This window comes from Diadema antillarum, unplaced genomic scaffold (genome assembly GCF_040938485.1).
Source record: "Diadema antillarum isolate AM-2024a unplaced genomic scaffold, OU_Dant_1.0 seq00000522_RagTag, whole genome shotgun sequence".
NCBI lineage: Eukaryota > Metazoa > Echinodermata > Echinoidea > Diadematoida > Diadematidae > Diadema > Diadema antillarum.
Window position 1 is genome coordinate 528,438 of NW_027271474.1, and position 18,205 is coordinate 546,642.

The following is an 18,205-nucleotide window of genomic DNA, read 5'->3' on the forward strand; positions in this document are numbered from 1 at the left end:
TTGTCTCATATAATGTGAATAAAGATCATATGACTGCAATTTAGGGGGATGTGGTTTCAGGCAATACCCTGCTCTATCAGGCAGCAGAGGGAAACTAATCATTTTTAAGCCAGTTAAGTGCACCATCCAGAAGTCTGGAAGTTCCCGACACACTGCTACATTACTCCAAGAGTCCCTGACCTGCTACTTACATGGACAAAAGGGTTAAAGGCATAATTTACAATTTGCAGATGAAACAAAAACCCAGCATAAGCGCTTCAAAGGAGTTCTAAAATGTGAGTTAGAGATAGAAACAACTCATTGAATGTAAAAATTTGAACGAGTGTATAATCAATGTTAGGTATTCAGACAGATGGAAACCATTGAAAAATATATGAAGCGAATCATTGAAATTTCTGATATACCCCTACACCTGTATGCACAAACTCCTAAAATCCACTTGAAAAGTTTATATCCTATATGTGCATTGACAGTCAGGCATCACAGTGTGTACGGCTTCTCTAAGATTTGCCCTGCAGGAGCCCATAATGAAACAGGAAAAGACTTCAGGTTCCTGATTGGGGCCACAACTGTAGTTAATAACTTTGCAAAGACTTTATAATAATAGTAACAGCTGAAGGAACAGGCGGAAATCTTGACAGGTGATAAAGGCCCCTAGCTTAGGTATTTACTATCAGAGTGAGGTACTGCAATATCAACCAACAGGGTACTGGTTCTCAAAACTATTTTTCCCTGCTTACCTTTCCAAGGAGCCGTCCCCTGCGGTACCTGTCCCCTGTCTCTGGGTCCACAATCACAGCAGGTAGCTCCGGCAGCTTGCTGGCAGTGGGGGTGGACTTGGGCGCCCGGGCAGGTGGGATCGGTGGTTTCACGCCCCCTTCTCCGGGCCTGGGGGGCGTGGTCGGGGGTGGCGTGGACGGGTATGTTCCTGCCACCGGCGTTTGCGGGGATGGAGGCGGGGTGGCGTGGGGGCTACCGCTGTCGGGCGTGGCAAGACCGGATTTCATCTGGAGCTGGTCCATGATGGTCCACTTAGCATCCTTGTGGGGACCTGCCATGTGGGAGAGTTGGGAGCGAGTTAACGGCATGGCAGTCACAGTGTAAGTCCAAAGATGAAGTTGCAACTAATCAGATATCACACTAACTATTACACAAACCAAATAATTACACAACAGCTATGCGGAGGTCGCGTAAGGCTTGGGGGGCAGCTCAAGGGTACAGTGCCAAGTGAAAGGAAATGTAGAGTTAACCCAGAAATAAGGGACAGACTACAAGCATCTACACTGACATTCACACTTCGTTAGTCACTGATGGGCAACTGCTGGATTCTGGTCAGACCGCGGCTGATAACCATCGAGGTATCACTTCCTGACAGCTCTATGCCGTCCGCATCGAAACTTAAAAATAGCGCCGCTATGATATATTGACATCGTTAACTTTCTGTCCAGGCAAGTTGTACAAAGCATACTGTAACATCACAGATTTGATTCAAACAGTGTAAAATCCAGTTCTAAAATCCAACTTTACATTTCATTTTGTTTTCAATTCACGCCATATACTTTTCACATAATTTTCATGGCTTACACCACAGAAGTCACAGTGGCAGTAATAAAATCTTCAAAAACATGATTATTGTATGTATAATAGATCACAACATGGACTTGAACTTAAACAGAGTGCTAGTATGTAGGCCTACTTAGCTCAAGACTCACATTTTATGTCACAATTTTTTTATTCTCACTTTCTGATCATGCAATCAATCAATTTTAAGAGAAACTACCCATGTGGCTAGCCTTTTGTCAAGGCCCTCTCACTGTAATGGGCGATCTCTTTTTGAGATCTGCTTCATGCATTATTATTCATGACACGTGAACCCTACTGAATATTCATATGAACGGGTTCCGGTCGACCAATGGAATGGCGCGCTCCCCACATCTTCAGCCTTGGTGTTGTCATGCCTGTTCACATGCATCACTGACCACCTGCGGAGGTCTGTGGCATGCATTCGCTGCATTCGAATCGGGTTAGAGCAGACAGACACGCTGATTGGTCGACTTTTGCTCCCAAAATCGGAGAGCAAAAGTTGGTAATTCAAAGGGTTAACAAAAGGATGCGAAGCAGATATCAAAAGGCCCTCGCAAAACCCCACTCAGCTGGGCTCTCTTCACCATACAGCGAGAGGGCCTTGACAAAAGGCTATATACCATGTGGTTTGAGTCTGACCCATCGCAAGTCAATGAAAGTGAATTTTGTTGGGTCTGTTGCTGAATTAATAGATTATAAATATGCATACAGCATTCTACTGCACTTATATATCAATAAAGTGCAGAATCAGCCCATACAGTAAAATACCGTAAAAGTGGAAATTTTTTCTTTTTTTTCTAATAAGTAATTTTTAGTGTTCAGCCATGTAAAATCAATTTTGTGTGTTTAAATTCTGCAGAATCAGAGAGATAAAACATCATATTTTAGCATTACTTTCACAGTGCATGAACTGAGCAAATAATTTCCCTCAATGGGTTTTTGTTACAGCATATGGTCTGAAACCTAGATGTACTGTACATTGTGTGTACCGGTACATTGTACATACACTGTAGGCAGATCAATAATCTCACAGAGGTCCAATGTTCAGTCTTACAGCTTCTTTGTGCACTTCTTCCCTAACACTGTCCTTTTGTCTAATTTCTTAAAGGACAAGTTCACCTGCATAGACATGTGGGTTGAGTGAATGCAGCAATATTGAAGTAGAACACATCAGTGAGAGTTTGAGCAAAATCGGACAATCCCTTGAAAAGTTATGAATTTTTTAAGTTTCTCCTCAGTCACGGCTGGATGAAAAAACTACTATAGCTTGTGATGTCACATAAGTACAACATAAAGAAAAAATATAGAAAATTCAACATATTTCCATTTTTCTCGCATAAGAAAAGAACACTTGACTTCTCTCTTTCAGAAGGCAGGGGGAATAATATCATCCTTAACATATGTCAGTAGCAAGTCGAAGAAATGTGCACTTTATTCAAAAAGTAAAGTTTTGTGAAATTCTCTTTTTATTTTCCTTATATAGTTGTACGCATGTGACATCATACACTGTAGTAGTCTTCTCATCCAGCAGTGACTGCGCAGATACTTAAAATAGTTGTAACTTTTGAACGGATTGTCCAATTTTCCTCAAACTTTCACTGATGTGTTCTACTAATATTGCTGCATTCTCTCAATCCTTATGTATATGAAGGTGGACTTGTCCCTTAATGAGAGCTGTGGCTACACATATTATAAACCTGATGCACTGCCTCCTGAATTAATCTACTTGGTGTGACACAGACCCAGTGAGGAAGGGAGCAGCAATGCTGAATGATTTTACAAGAAAAGGAAATTGAGTTTTAACCTCTTCTACACAGCTGATTTTATCACATAATATTATGGTTATTTGAACCCATTCAATCCTTGCTATCAGCACAGTGAGTTCAAAATGAACTTGTTAGTTTGTTGGTGTATCTAAACACTGAGTCAATCTTTTGTAAACTATAACAATTCTAATCTTCACTAACCTGAAATAACCGCAGTATATCTCCTTTGTCATAAATAATAACCAACAAACTTCAAAGTACATTTGTCCTTGAGGCATACCTTATCCAAAAAAAAGTGAGTCATGATTGATACACTCTTTGACTTCCTTTTTTATGACAAATTTTACTGCAAAATATTGATATTTCAATCTCTACACATTTTATATTTATATCTTTGCTGAGCTGATAGAGACTACATATAGTGCAAAGTGTGCTTGAGCAGGTGTATTTGGGTACCGTACTGTATTATTCACACCAAAATCAACCCATTCTCCACAGGTTGAGCATACATGTAGCTTCACAAATCTTACACATGGTGCACATCTTTAATGATGTATTTGTATCAGCAGAATTCCTGCACTGAATCTTCACAAGTTGAAACCTCTCGGCTCTCAACTGAGACATACAATGTGTATCAAGTTCTAGGTTGTCTGTGTATTGTTGGCCTAATAAACTGTGATTTATGATAGACACTTCCATAACTCATTAACCTCGAAGCTCTGGGGAAACTGAAACCTGGGCAAAACTTGATTAGGTACACTGTATCATATTTTCCTTCTTACTCTGTGCTCCCTGTCTGTTAACTAAAGCCCTTACTTTCCAAACCACATGAATATTCATGATTACGCTGTGCACTGTACACATACACGCACGCACCGGCAGCACTTGATTACCTCATTTCTGATTGGTCAGTGGGGGTCGGACTTCATCTCCGTCGCTTAGCCCGGATCATTTTTTCGTTCTGTTTACACTCGCTTGCTTGGCACCACAATTGCGGGGTTATCACCGCAATTGCGGTGCTAACCCTGCTATTTTGCAGGGCCAGATAGTACGGGACTATCGGTGGGGCTAGCCCACTTTGGCAAAAACAAGTGTAAACAGAAAGTGGGCTAAGGAAAGTCCTGTACCAACGGTGGGGCTAAGGCCTCCCTTAGCCCCACCATTGGTACGGGACTAAGCAAAAATTTGCAAGTGTAAAAAGCCCTCAACTCTCCTCATCCTTGTGAGTAGAGCTCCCACTGCAAAATCCTTCCAGAGCCATATCAGTAGTGTCTTTTTTTCCCCCTCTCTCTCTCTCTTTCCTTTACAGTGAAATGCCTCTAATGATCGGCGTGACTTGAAGAAACATACTAAATTCAAATAAACAAGCAGAATGGTTTCAATCAGATGTTCATAAACTATAAAATACAGGTAAACCTGCCTTTAGAAGCAGCCATCTGTATACAGCAGCCACCTGTCTACAGCAGCCACCCATCTCAAACAGTCCTCTTTTTGACTACCCTGCTTGTGGTGCCTGCTGAACATGTCTGACTCTACTTAAAATATTTAACAAATCAATTAGCCCAATTCCCTTACAAAACATCTTGAAAACCTCATGGACATTTACACAGGATATTATGATATACCGGTAGGCACAGGGTTTCATATGATACTTAAAAGACAGCAATCTTGGTAAGATCTATACAGTGTAATATGCAAATTAGATGAATGGTGATGATGTCATCACATTTCATGCTTCCAATCTGTCTGCAAAACATTTTCCTTAGAATATGAAAGGGAAAAGGAATTTAAGCCATCTTCTTTTTACCAAATAATTGCAGGGTTGCAAACAATGGCAAATCTCTGCCGAAAGGGTTTGCAGTATAGATGTAACTTTACCAATTTACAACAACAAGAGAGAGAGAGAGAGAGAGAGAGAGAGAGAGAGAGAGAGAGAGAGTTTTGATTTCTAGGTGCCACCGTATATATAAGTCTTGTGTGGCAATGACATCAAAACTAGATTTTTTTAAAATTCATTAACAGACTTCTAAATGCACTCAATACTAATAATCCAGTTTACTATCATTAAATACGAGCTTTGAAATAGTTGATACATCACGTTAGGTCAAATCAGTTTAAATGCGTTGGTTCTTTCTACTACAATGCTTTCTACCCTACTTAAATTTGTGGGAATTATTTCAAGAATTTGTTATTGAATACAAAAAAAAAAGTAATGTGTAGAAAGTTAAAGCTTTTGCTCAAGAGCATAATAGATACATGTGGGAGTCTGTTGATGTTTGTTTTGTTTTGTTTGTTTTGTGTTGACAGCTTTAAATGTCAAGGCATCCATTTTGTCACCTTTGGGAAGTCATGCATGAAGTGTAATCTACTACTCTGACCATGAGATGAATGATATTGTTAATCCAGTGAATGCTTTCTCTCCTGAAGTTTGTGAGAACTATTTCAAGAATTTGTTATAAAAAAATGTGTAGAAAGTTAAAGCTTTTGCTCAAGGGCATTTTATATGTATGCGGGAATCTGTTGATGTTTGTTTTGTTTTGTTTGTTTTGGATTGACAGCTTTAAATGTCAAGGCATCCATTTTGTCACCTTTGGGAAGTCATGCATGAAGTGTAATATACTCTGACCATGAGATGAATGGTAATTGTTAATCCAATGAATCATTATTTGCACTTCAGATGACCATTTATTCTGAAAGAAAAAAGAAATCAATGTCTCTGCCAAACTGAAGGTTATTTTAAAATGTGAGTAAGTGTACAGGCTGTACAATGTAGGTACCTTTAAAGATCTAGTGTGCGAGTATAACTCTCATGAGGTTCTGCACAATACAGGAAGAAGAAAAAGGTGAAGAAGAAGAAGAAGAAGAAGAAGGTGAAGAAGAAGAAGAAGAAGAAGAAGAAGAAGAAGAAGAAGAAGAAGAAGAAGAAGAAGAAGAAGAAGAAGAAGAAGAAGGAGAAAAAGAAGATGTCAATCTTATATCCGACTGGTACAATTTACATGTATGTTTGGGTGAAATAAATTTTTAAAACATGTATTGTAGTTCAAAAGTGATAAATGAAGTCATTACCAATGGGATTGCTGCTTTATGTTTTGCTTATGTTATTGCATTTCTCTTGGAGCAGTATTAAGCATTTTCATAACCTAAGTCTATGTAAAGGTCATCTATCAATGTCTCACCATAATATTCTAATTAATGTTCAATACAGCTGATTTTCACATGAATTTATATCTCCTTTCACCTAAAGAAAATAAAAAATAGACTACAAAGAGAAGAAAGATGGAGCAGGGAGGTGAATTTCCACCTCCCTGGCTAGAGTAAAGGAGTGTGAAGATACACTGTAGTTGCAGGGAAAACAATGATCATTACAGTCACAATGCAAGTACAGTATGTGTTCACTACACAGAGATTTTGCTTTCTCTAGCTAGAATGGCACTGATAACATCATCATCAATTTGGTCCAGCTGAACTTGCTGTAACATGCATTTCCCATAGACTACTGCCTTGGTATACTTGAGTTCTAAGAGCTCTGAGAATGCTGCAAGATTAGGGTACATGAAATACAATGTATGTAGACCTACTATTCATAAACATCATGCCTCTTAGTTTTAAACTATTTTATTAGGAGGAAAATGAAACCATAAGCACACACAGAGGACTCAAAATTGATTAAAGTATAAGAAATCACTACCTTCACAATTAGCTACTGGCAGCACACTCATCCAATCAGTGTGCAATTGTGACCCGCTACAACAAAAGGATCCTAAAGTCGCTGACAGGTGAGCCGAGAAAATCGAGTTTGAAGTCAGATCACCAAAATCTGTCAAAGCGTTCGGATTTCTGTTTTTACATAATTTTGTAGTCTAATGTATCTTCTATCATCTGCCGAAATTTCGAAGCTAAATGATCAAAGGAAAGGCCTGAAAATAGCATTTTTCTGGGCCATGCTTGGCTCGCTCGTCAGCGACTTTAGGATCCTCTTGTTGTAGCGGGTCACAATTTCTTCCCCATGTCATTGAATTGTTTTAATGGAAGTGGAATGGAAGTGAAATGTCAAACAATGAATTGATTTTGATAGGAATACTAATACATTACTGAATAACTAAAATCAGAACATAACACCAAATGTGGGGTACAAAAAGGTACAAAAAAGACCTACAAAAAAAAAAAATCGATTTATTCAGCAAGAGAACCATGGCTCTACTTTGAAAAAAAAAATGCATGACCCCCAAACCAGACAATACAAGCTTTTAATACCTTTGGGTAATTTTTAGATACAGGGTATGAGAGTATATATGATATGATGTTTCAAAGCTTGTTTGGAGGTTAACTAAATAATGCATACAGAGGTGGCATAATTAGAAATAACATCTTCAAGTTACAAGACAAATATTGCTCCTTATGCCAATATGTGAGCACTATTTTTATTCTTTAAAATTTTCATTATGTAGGCCTACATGCTGTATATGCAGAGTACTTATGTTGAAATTAATTAGAAAAAGTAGTTACAATTCATACACAAACAAATGTATCATAAAATATACACAAACATATTATCAAACATCAAAGTATTTATACACTTGTATGTTACTTTAGTATGTTACTTTCTTTGTTTAATAGGCCCTACTCCTCGGACAACATGTTATTCAATGTCAAAATGTATTTCTTAATTCTCACAAGTAGTATAAATGCCTATTACCTAGAAAATCACAATATTTATGACAATGTGATTTATATGTTATATGATTCCATGAAACAAACTACATTGTAATCTTATTACCATAAGGCATATAACTAGCATATCATTATCATGCAATTAAGATCCAGGGATACCACAGCCGATGGCCAAGGGTCTAACATTATCTATTATCAAAATTAGGATGCACTGAAAATGGCCTGATATAGTCACATGTATACCCTGCAGCTGTTAAGAGAATGAAAAGAGGTGGTTTAGTGATCATTTAGTTTCCACGCGCGGCTATTACATGATGAGAATTGAACGCTCTTTCACGTCGAGATCAAGTGCGCAAGGCCTCGGTAGTCGTACTATTTATGAGACACATTTTCTCGCTGCCCTAGCTGTCGCCTGCTTTTAACACGCTGGCTCTCAGAACCCAAGCGCGATAAAATGCTGGTAGGTGCGCCGGTTTCAATTTTGCATCTCTGTTATGAAATAAAGGCATACGCATAAAAAATCACGTGGATGATTCAGTCATCATAGAATTTGATGAAATGTACTCAATACTCACCAGATATCGTAGTAGGTATCCCTGTGAGCCAGCGAAGGCTGGTATTGAACAGGAAACTCAAGTAGGTTGGTTGGTTGAAGATTCTCGCAGCTGCTGGCTAGCTGTGTACAATGCGCGATCGCCCTAGCAGTCTCTAGCTCTTTGATTGCGGGCTAGTATCCGAGTACGAGTAGTATCGAATCCAGTCGAGGTCGTCCGTCGCACGCCAATTCATACACACCGCTGAATGCACATTGGTGGCCTCGTGTGTGTGCTTGCCCACACGATGATGCGTGGGAAAATAACGAAGGCAAGATCAGAGCCGTGTACACAAACTAACCTCACACCCAGAAACAGTCCGGTGCACCTCGCTCGACATACCTTAAAGTACAATGAAATGCATTGCACTGGAATAACGTTTTAAATAACCTTATGTACAAGTAGACTGTGCTTTTTGCAAAACATTAAATGATAAAGGATCATTACCTGACTAGAATCAAATCAACAACAGATCCGGATAACAAATATGTAAGAGAACGTAATGATTTTCGGAAATTATTTTACTTCTTATTGCGTGTTGTGTGCATCTATTGATTTTTGTCAATGTGAAATGTTGTCCAAGGAGCACAAGGGCATAATAAATTAACCCTTTTTTTTTGCAAAGAATTACCTTTCTCAAGAATTTTAGTGAAGAGACTCTACAAAACTATTAAAGATTCTCTTGATCTTTATTTCAAGCATCAAATAGCATCCGCACATACAACATAACACATCAAGCAGATTTTCCAATTAATTATTCTGACTTCATGATACTTCAAAGCAAAGGCTGTTCCAGAAGCCAAAAAACCTCATCTAAAGCTTTCTTAGAAAACTGTTCCTGTAAAAGAATTTGTTTCAGATGACACGTAATGACAAAATTTAGATTTTCTGCAATAAATGTGTAAAACATGGTGTTATTCCTGGCTGAATAAGTACAAAGATAATGATCAGTTAGATAGCCTGCACCGAGCATATGAAGAGTTTGTTCGCAAAAACCGATAAGTCCATTTTTGAAGATTTTGAAGTACGGGCCCTGTCATAAAGTACAAAATAATGCCTTTTACATGATATATTGGTCATTACATATAAAGGTACATTTTTGAAGTTATGGTCAAAAGAAGCAAAATTTTTCTTATTATTCTCTCTATTTTTCTTGACCTTTTAATCGCAAATATCTCCATTTGGCAAATATGGACTTATCGGTTTTTGCAAACAAACTCTTCATATCATTGCAACGGAACAGAATGTTCAAGATGTATGATAATTATTGATATAATATGCTGAGAAGTGATAACATCATCAAACTCCTAAGTTGCATGTTCCTATGACTGTTCAAGAACTGTTTCGCGAAAATTAGAAAAAGATTACAATTTCATGATTTCCCGACATTTTAGTTTGATCAATGTGTTTGTAAAACTTTACTCTTTCTTTTCCGGATTAAGTGTGATTACGTGCTAATTCGATAATTGACATTTGAAGGCAAGGAGTAAGACTGCGTTCTCCCATCTTTTTTTTTTTTTGACGCTTTTTATAGCCTTTATTCAGACCAATCAAATGAAATTGTTATTGACATCGCAGTCAAAGTAAAGTAGCGACGCAGTAAAGTAGCGACACATCGACATCGCAGTCAAAGTAAAGTAGCGTAGCGCCATCTACAGTTTAAAACATTACAATACGTTCGTCACTCTCAACTCGTACCTCACCACCAGCAAAATTCAACGTTCTTTTTCAAAGTTTTTCTCCATTGTTCAGTCACACCAGTGTTGGCAGCAGAAAACTTTTCTCCAAGGCCCCTGAACACCAAAGAATAACACTGAGTACCGCGTAAGATACTTTTGATACATGCGGAACAATTCTTTGAAGGGATAGTATAATTTTGGTTGAGATGCCGGATTCAGATTTTAACTGTTTGCGAGAGAATATTGGAAACCACCTATATGAGATATAAAAGAGCATACAATACTATTCTAACAGGAATGAAAAGTCTATTTGATGAATAGTTGAGATAAAACAATACAAAGTAAAACAAGACTGTCCCAATAAAAATTGGGACCCACCTTGTATCATAGGACCACTTTGTTTTTGGATACCTCAGCAAATTCAAACAAAATATTCATCCAAATATACTTTTAATTCCTCCTACAATTGCATGCTCTTTTATTTTCATAATACGTGTTTTCTGATAATATCTCCCCAAAAGTTAAAACCTGAATCCCCATCTCAACCAAAACTATACAATGCCTTTGATTTGAACAACCTTCACACGGGCAAATTAAACTTGCCCAAGACGACTACAGTTGCTCAAGAGAGCGGCAGTTACATTGCACACGCTGACATGTACACACGCTGTACATACTGTACACAAAATAATACTCACACACGCATAGAAATACCCACACATCCCATCCCCCCCCCCAAAAAAAACCCACCATTTTTAGGTGATTGAAGGTTACTATGTCATCTTTATATGACCCTCGAGATCATTGACAATGATAAAAGTAAATTTCTTGCGGAACAACGTCCAGACGTAATTTCCTCTGATCTCAAGAAGATCAAAATTCTTTTCCCCCTTGTATATATATATATATATATATATATATATAATATATATATATATATATATATATATATATATATATATATATATATATATATATATTTATGAAGAATATTTGACTTGAATGAGCTGTTATAAAGACTTTTCTCAAAATGTAATTAAAAGGAACGATGAAGACTTTGTTAAGAAGGGGGCTTCAATGTGTGTGTGTGTGTGTGTGTGTGTGTGTGTGTGTTTGAGATGAGAAACTATACTTATGAAATCTGAAAAAGCATAATACAGCCTAATTCTAAAAGGAATTCAAAGTTTATTTGATTAAAAAAAAAAAAAATCTGTTTTGAAATGGCTGAGATATCCAAAGCAGAATGGTCCTAATAATGAATCTGTCTGACACAACTTTTGTCAGGATCACTTTGTTTTTAGATATCTCAGCCATTTTTTAAAACCGATATTCATCAATAAACAACTAAACATGAAATATGAAAGAGCGAATGATTCTGAGAAGAATTCAAAGTTGATGAAAATCGGTTTTAGAATGTCTAAGATATCAAAACACAGCTAGGTCTGCTTTTGTTTAGTTTGTGTGTGTGTGTGTGTGTGTGTGAAGAAAAGGAATTAATCCACTTTCAAACTTTCAAAAGAGCAATCATTACCGCAGAAAAACTTTTCAAGTTCTGAGGACATGACACCTGCTGCATAAGATGAATGGCGCTAGCTATTGGCGAAGTTCAAGTTCAAGTTCAAGTTCAAGTTCAAGTTCAAGTTCACGTTCAAGTTGATTTATTTCATTTCCAACAAACAAAATAACTAGAAATGCAATGAAACACTCGAATACACAGATGACAGGAAATCAGTACCACAATGCGATGAACAGAATATCATTGAAAAAGAGATACAGGTAATTCATCAACAGAGATACAAATAACTGTTACGTCAGGTGAATGCATAAACAATATTGCTGATGGGAATGGAGGGGACTGCTAAAAAGCAGGGTTTGTAGAATGCAGTCCCCTCATACAGAAAAGGATATAATTGCGAAAAACAAATAGCAACAACAACAACAATTTCCCTAAGCGGTAGTAACAAAAAAAGACAGACAGACAGAGTAATACAGACATACATGCACACATACCAACGCACATTAACAAACACAAGGCGGCTCTCTTGTAAGGAAAGATTGATGAGAGGATAGAAAGATAGTAAGGAAGGTAGGAAGTCCGAGGCGGACGGGGGGGGGGGGGATGGGGGGGGGGGGGGGGGGGAGAGGAGAGGGAAATGGTGGGTCATAACCAGGGCACTGGAGGCACAGAAGCATGGGCTCGCTGATAAATAAAGAGTAGTGAGGTTACCGACGCAACAATGATTTTGAAAATCAAAAGGAAAAAAAAATATTTTGTTGCATACAAAGTTTTTGAATAATTCTTTAACTTTAATAAAACTTACAGCTTCTTTTATATTATTATCAAGAGAATTCCAGAATTTTGGTCCAGAAAAGGAGAATAAAGATTTGGCAAAAACCGTCCGAGTCAAGGGCAAATGATATTCATGGGATTGACGGATTGGATATGCATGAACACTTTGATTCTTTAAAAACATGGAATCAAACACAAGGGGGAGAGAATGGTTGGTGAGTTTATACATGTCCTAATTGCAAACTATAAAGGTCATAAATTTTCAAATGGATAATTATTTTCGTGAAATAAATTATTAGTTATTAAAAAAGTTAACAAAAAAAGAGAGAAAAAAAAACATGAAAACGAAAGTAAATGCGTGGTGTGTAGTTTACTAATCCTCCATGACAGATTATTTTCATCAAGCTTAATCTTCAGCTGATATTTGTCGGCCAATATGGTTCACACATTTTACGTAGATAACAAAAATGATAAACTGTATATAGGTTTTCATAAATTCAATCGCAGAGCAAACATGAAAATTCGTCATTGTAAGTTCTTTTTTCCCCTTCCCGTTAGTAAGCAAACGAGCATGGCATATAATTATGCAGTGACATAATTTATAAAATAAAACACTTCTAATAATGGCTGTTGCTGTCACTCTGTTATGTCTTTACTTGATATCATTTTTTAGTTATCTCTCCGTCACTTGATAATGCATTTTTCGACAGAGAGGGAGAGAGAAAACTCTTTACATCTTCTTACTTTAGCTCTTCGATTTAATTCGTTATGAAGAGTTTGTTTGCAAAAACCGATAAGTCCATTTTTGAAGAATTTGAAGTACGGTCTCTGTCATAAAGTACAAAATAATACCTTTTAAATGAAATATTGGTCACTACTATAAAGGTACATTTTTGAAGTTATTGACCTTTAATGGCAAATATCTCCATTTGACAAATATGGACTTATCGGTTTTTGCAAACAAACTCTTCATATATTGCACATAGATTAATTTTTACTATTGTACAAATCGAGTATTACCACATAACTCATCCCAGATTTGACGAAAAAGTTTAAAATGCCAGCCCTTCGGATACACAGGTGGTATTCCCAAGAAATAATCGACCAAACATAGTAAGTATAATTACATGTATATACAATTCACTCGTTCATAATGAGCACGTTTCATTTCGGATACGGTTTGCACGTAATAGTTGTCCCTTTATACACGGCGTCGGACAAACGTTAGGCTAACTCAAGGATTGTCAAAGCCAATCTTTGTTTTATAAAGATGGAATGATATCGTGTTATTAAGCAATAATTTCAATTTCAATTTTCAATTTCAATTTCAATTTATTTTCATATTTCTCGATGAAAAATTACATCAAATATAAAAAAAATAAATGAGATACATGACATACATAGAATATTGCAAATATATAAAACATGATAGTGGTCGATCTGTTAAGTTTGGAATCTGTGAATGAATGCTAAAGAAATAATTTCCTGAATGCTAGTAAGAGGCCTGTATATATATATATATATATATATATATATATATGCGTATATGAAAATTGTGGACATAATTTCCTCTGCAAGGAACTACATTTACAAGCTACTCCATCTACAAAATACACATATCCATCTTTTTTTTTTCTTTTGAAAGGCCTACTTGGAAAGCCATTTCATTCATCGTTGTTTTGTTGGGCAAGCGTCGAGCAAACCTCAGTCAATCTTGCTAGTGGGCAGGAAAAGTCTTTGTCATAAATAAGTCTGAATAGAATTTGACTGTGAGAAAGTAGTCTATTGGATCAAAATTATCATCATTAATTTGGAGAAAAGGACGGAAATATGCGATAAATGACCAATATTGTTCCTTGTTGGGTTTCCGTGCAGCTGCCACTATTCGTAGTAGAGTCCGTGAACGATAGCCACGGCGTACATCGTCTGGTTCTCGAACGACGCGCTGGCGAAGTTGTCTGTCTTCTTGTCCCATACGGCGCGGGTTGCAATCTCCATGCCCTGTCCGGTCAATGAACCCATGTAGAGTTGGCAGACGATCTTGTAGCGCGGCATGCGTAGTTCCTTGACGCGCCGCTTGATTTCATCAACCAGATCCTGCGTCACTATGGAGACGTTCGTGGGTGAGTATCGCTTGTCTGATAGGCGACTTTCTAGCAAGTCTTTCAATATTTTCTCGACGGCGCTGGACCTGAACGTCGTACCATCGTCCGGTTGCAGTTTGTACGTGTTCTCACGGCTCACGGTAGGCTTGGCTCGCTGGGAGCCAGCCGTGGATCGCTGCCCGAAATGCCGATGGAACGCGGTTGTCGAGAAGGCGTACGACATTCGGCGCCAGCGAATTGCTGCGGCCGAGAGCTGCTGCGGCTCACTGTCTTTCGTGCGGTCAGAGCGGCTGCTGGCGATCGAGCTTCGCCGCGACGGCAGGGACTCCTGGCGCCTGCGGCCGAGCATCTGGTTGTTGAACTGTTGGAGGTTACGCTCATTCAGGGAGGACATGATGTGCGTTTGTGTCGGGGCTCCCGTTATTTTAGTCTACTGTCAGATGGATTTAAACAGTGTTTTTGATGTAACGTACGTTATGTCACTCTGCGTTCTGGTCAAACATAAACCAATATTGTCTGCAAGGAAAACATAGAAATGGAAAATATCAAAGAACATTCTATAACATCTTCTAAGTGAGCTGTCGTCTCATTTCAGGAGACATAAATTTAAGATAAACTCACGGCGTGATCAAACCAGGTGAGAACTATTGTAATTGCCGCCATATCTTTTCAAGCAAAGAATCAATTACACTGATGACTAATGGAATGATACAGGACAAGGCAGTATAGTCATCTAATGTTAGACTCTAAGCTTTAAAATGATGTATAACTCAATTCCAATGGACTCAACCTATCTAAAAATAATACTGGAAAGAAAGTACACACTCTGGAAAAGTGTGAACTGAGAAAGAGGTTCTGAAGTACAGTCTATTCAAGCCGTGTCAAGGATGTAAACCACCGGAGCAACAACAATAAAGGGATTATCAGATTAAGCTGACATTGAGCATGCTCTATAAACACATTCTGTCCATGATTAATGCCAACTTCCAAAGCAGTAGCATTCTCCTTGCAAAAGTTATTAGACTTGAAAGTGAAGAGAGTGCAAAGGATTTTAAGAAATGAAAAGGGGCCTCTAAGATATACCTGATAATTCTACTCTTCGACCACAAAGGGGAAACACGCTTTCTCATCATGTTATGATCCCAAACTAAAAAAAAATAACGTATGTCATGTATAAGAAGAATAGCTCTTTCAGAAAATATGAAAAACTCAAGATTAACTCGGTTGACCCATTTCACCTTTTCTGAGTCCTCACGTAAAATCAAGGACTGCGACTTTTTGTTGGTTTTGCGATGCACGGTCACATATACATTATTGTTAAATCAATGATCATTCACATAAATAAACTCCACTAAATACACGTATTGAATAGTAACAGACGGGACTTATCTTGAAAAGAAAATCTGCGTATGAAAAAACGGTATAATAGCTTAATTGCATGAAACTTAAAAGGATACGTAGAAACTTCATACAGAAAAATCAAATGAAAAAGTACGGTCCGATGTTAATACTCACATAATATTCGGAAGATTTATGACGTGGTTCGTGATATATTTGTCCGCACAACCACTAACATTTCTTCTTTCAACGTTATTCCTGGCTCATATCTCTGCACAAACTTGAAGCCGAAACATCGACTTCGGATTAGAGTGAACGCTGTGTTGTCTCTACGAAAATAACGGTGCAAGTGCCTTCTCTAGACCTTGTGATTGTCAGTCTTTCTTTGCGGCTCCCTACCGGACCTAATCCGCTGAATTTAGTTCGCGCGATTAACTGGAACAAATTGAAAGGCGGGATTAAAATAATGATTAACGGAAAAGAATTATCGAACAATTCCTCGAATCGATTACGTTGTGTCAGTTATGCAAATGAAGTACATCTTGGTAGGAGCTGCCTGGCTTCCGTGTTTTGACCTGAACTATAATTATAATGTACAATACCGAATACTAGCTGAGCGGACAAGAAATGTAATGTACAGTGTGAGGTCTCGAACCACGCGGTCAGAGAACTCGCCTGTCTGAAAAACTAACGAAGCGTTGAGCGTAGAGGGGGTTGTGACGTAGATTGGCCTCGAGAGACTAGAGATTGGCCCTTTGTTGCCAGGTGTGGTCGGCACTCATTCGTGATGGACGTACACGGTTGATGACGATGAGTTACGGATGTTTAAAGGAATCTATACTCGCTGATTCATTGCTCTTAATGAAATTAATCGAAGAGTTTTTACTCCACGTGGAGATGATTCGACGCAGATTATTTTCACAAAACAGATCCGTTCATTTCCATCTGAATAAACAGACTCTACCAAGCACACTATCGTCAGGCTATTGCTTCCCGACAACGCGAACATTGACCTCGTCGGGGGAAGTAATCGTTGTGATTGTGTTCAGTGGTATCTAATATTTGAAAACTGTGTTTTTGAAATGAATTGTTATGTCAAAGACGACGATACACATACACACACATATAACAGAGTCAGGATTGACACAAATTCAACGTATACTCTGCAAATTTTTATGAACAGGACATGCGCCATATTTCTGCTTGCCTTGACAATTATTGTTCTATTCAACAATCAGACACACCCCTGTTAGGCAAGCGTTTAACCGACACGGAAGAGGAACATTTTTACGTATTTGTCATTGTTTGTCATACATGTGTCTTGCCTGAAACCCTCAAATATATACACACATATTACAAAAGTTGTATATCTCCCCCTTTCTCTGTTCCTCCTGCTGTCTGCCTCTCTCTCTCTCTCTCTCTCTCTCTCTCTCTCTCTCTCTCTCTCACACACACACACACACATACACGCACACACACACACACTCTCTCTCTCTCTCTCTCTCTCTCTCTCTCTGAAAAAATACATACAGTATAATTATGCATCCGGTGTATAACAGATGTATAATCTGATGTGTTTGTAAGCCCACAAAGGTTGCGCAGTCAACGAAAGAAACCAACTTGGCGGTTTTTTTTTGTTTTTTTTTGTGTCTAGCCCAATCATAGTAACAGTGGAGCTCCCATCTCTGTGACCAGTTTTGCTCTACTTCAGTCGAGCAACAATAAATAGATAAATATTTCACGTTTGTAATGAAGCATATAGTTTCCTGTTAGCACAACTTCTTAAATCTTAGATCTTCCTTAGATCAGTTAAAAGAACAATCTCGACTCTCGGAGAAAAAGCCTTCGTTGCTGCAGCCCCATCTCTCTGGAACGCTCTTCCACTGAGGATCCGATCAGCAGAGACCATTGAAACATTTAAAAGCTTCTGAAATCACATACGTTCGCATCTTGTTTTGATTGAATTTTCAACGAATTGCTCATTGGGTGTATATCTCTATCTATCTCTTTCTTCTTTTTCAACCTTCTTATGTACAATTATGACTACGATGTATGCTATTCTTTTTGTAATTACGTCCATCTGCGCCTCAGAATATGCTACTACATCGAAGGCGCATTACAAATGCTGTACTTATTATTATTATTATCATCTTCCTAAAAAAATACTTACCGATACCCA

At 38.0% G+C, this 18,205-nt stretch overlaps 2 protein-coding genes across 2 annotated transcripts in view; both read right to left on the reverse strand.

Annotated features, from left to right (window-relative positions):
• LOC139734287 (serine/threonine-protein kinase PLK1-like) overlaps window positions 1-8,713 on the reverse strand; it is a 90,589-nt gene extending 81,876 nt beyond the window's left edge. Inside the window, exons 1-2 of the mRNA XM_071645080.1 lie at window positions 8,597-8,713; window positions 741-1,051 (exon numbers count right to left, since the gene is read on the reverse strand). Of these exons, the coding sequence (XP_071501181.1) occupies window positions 741-1,022 (282 nt within the window). The 5' untranslated portion in view covers window positions 1,023-1,051; window positions 8,597-8,713. The remainder of the gene's footprint in view (window positions 1-740; window positions 1,052-8,596) is intronic.
• A 5,751-nt stretch (window positions 8,714-14,464) lies between these two features.
• On the reverse strand, window positions 14,465-15,082 carry LOC139734295 (dynein light chain Tctex-type 5-B-like). Its single transcript, XM_071645090.1, has one exon. It carries the CDS (start codon window positions 15,080-15,082, stop codon window positions 14,465-14,467), a length of 618 nt encoding a protein of 205 aa, XP_071501191.1.
• Window positions 15,083-18,205: the final 3,123 nt, after the last annotated feature.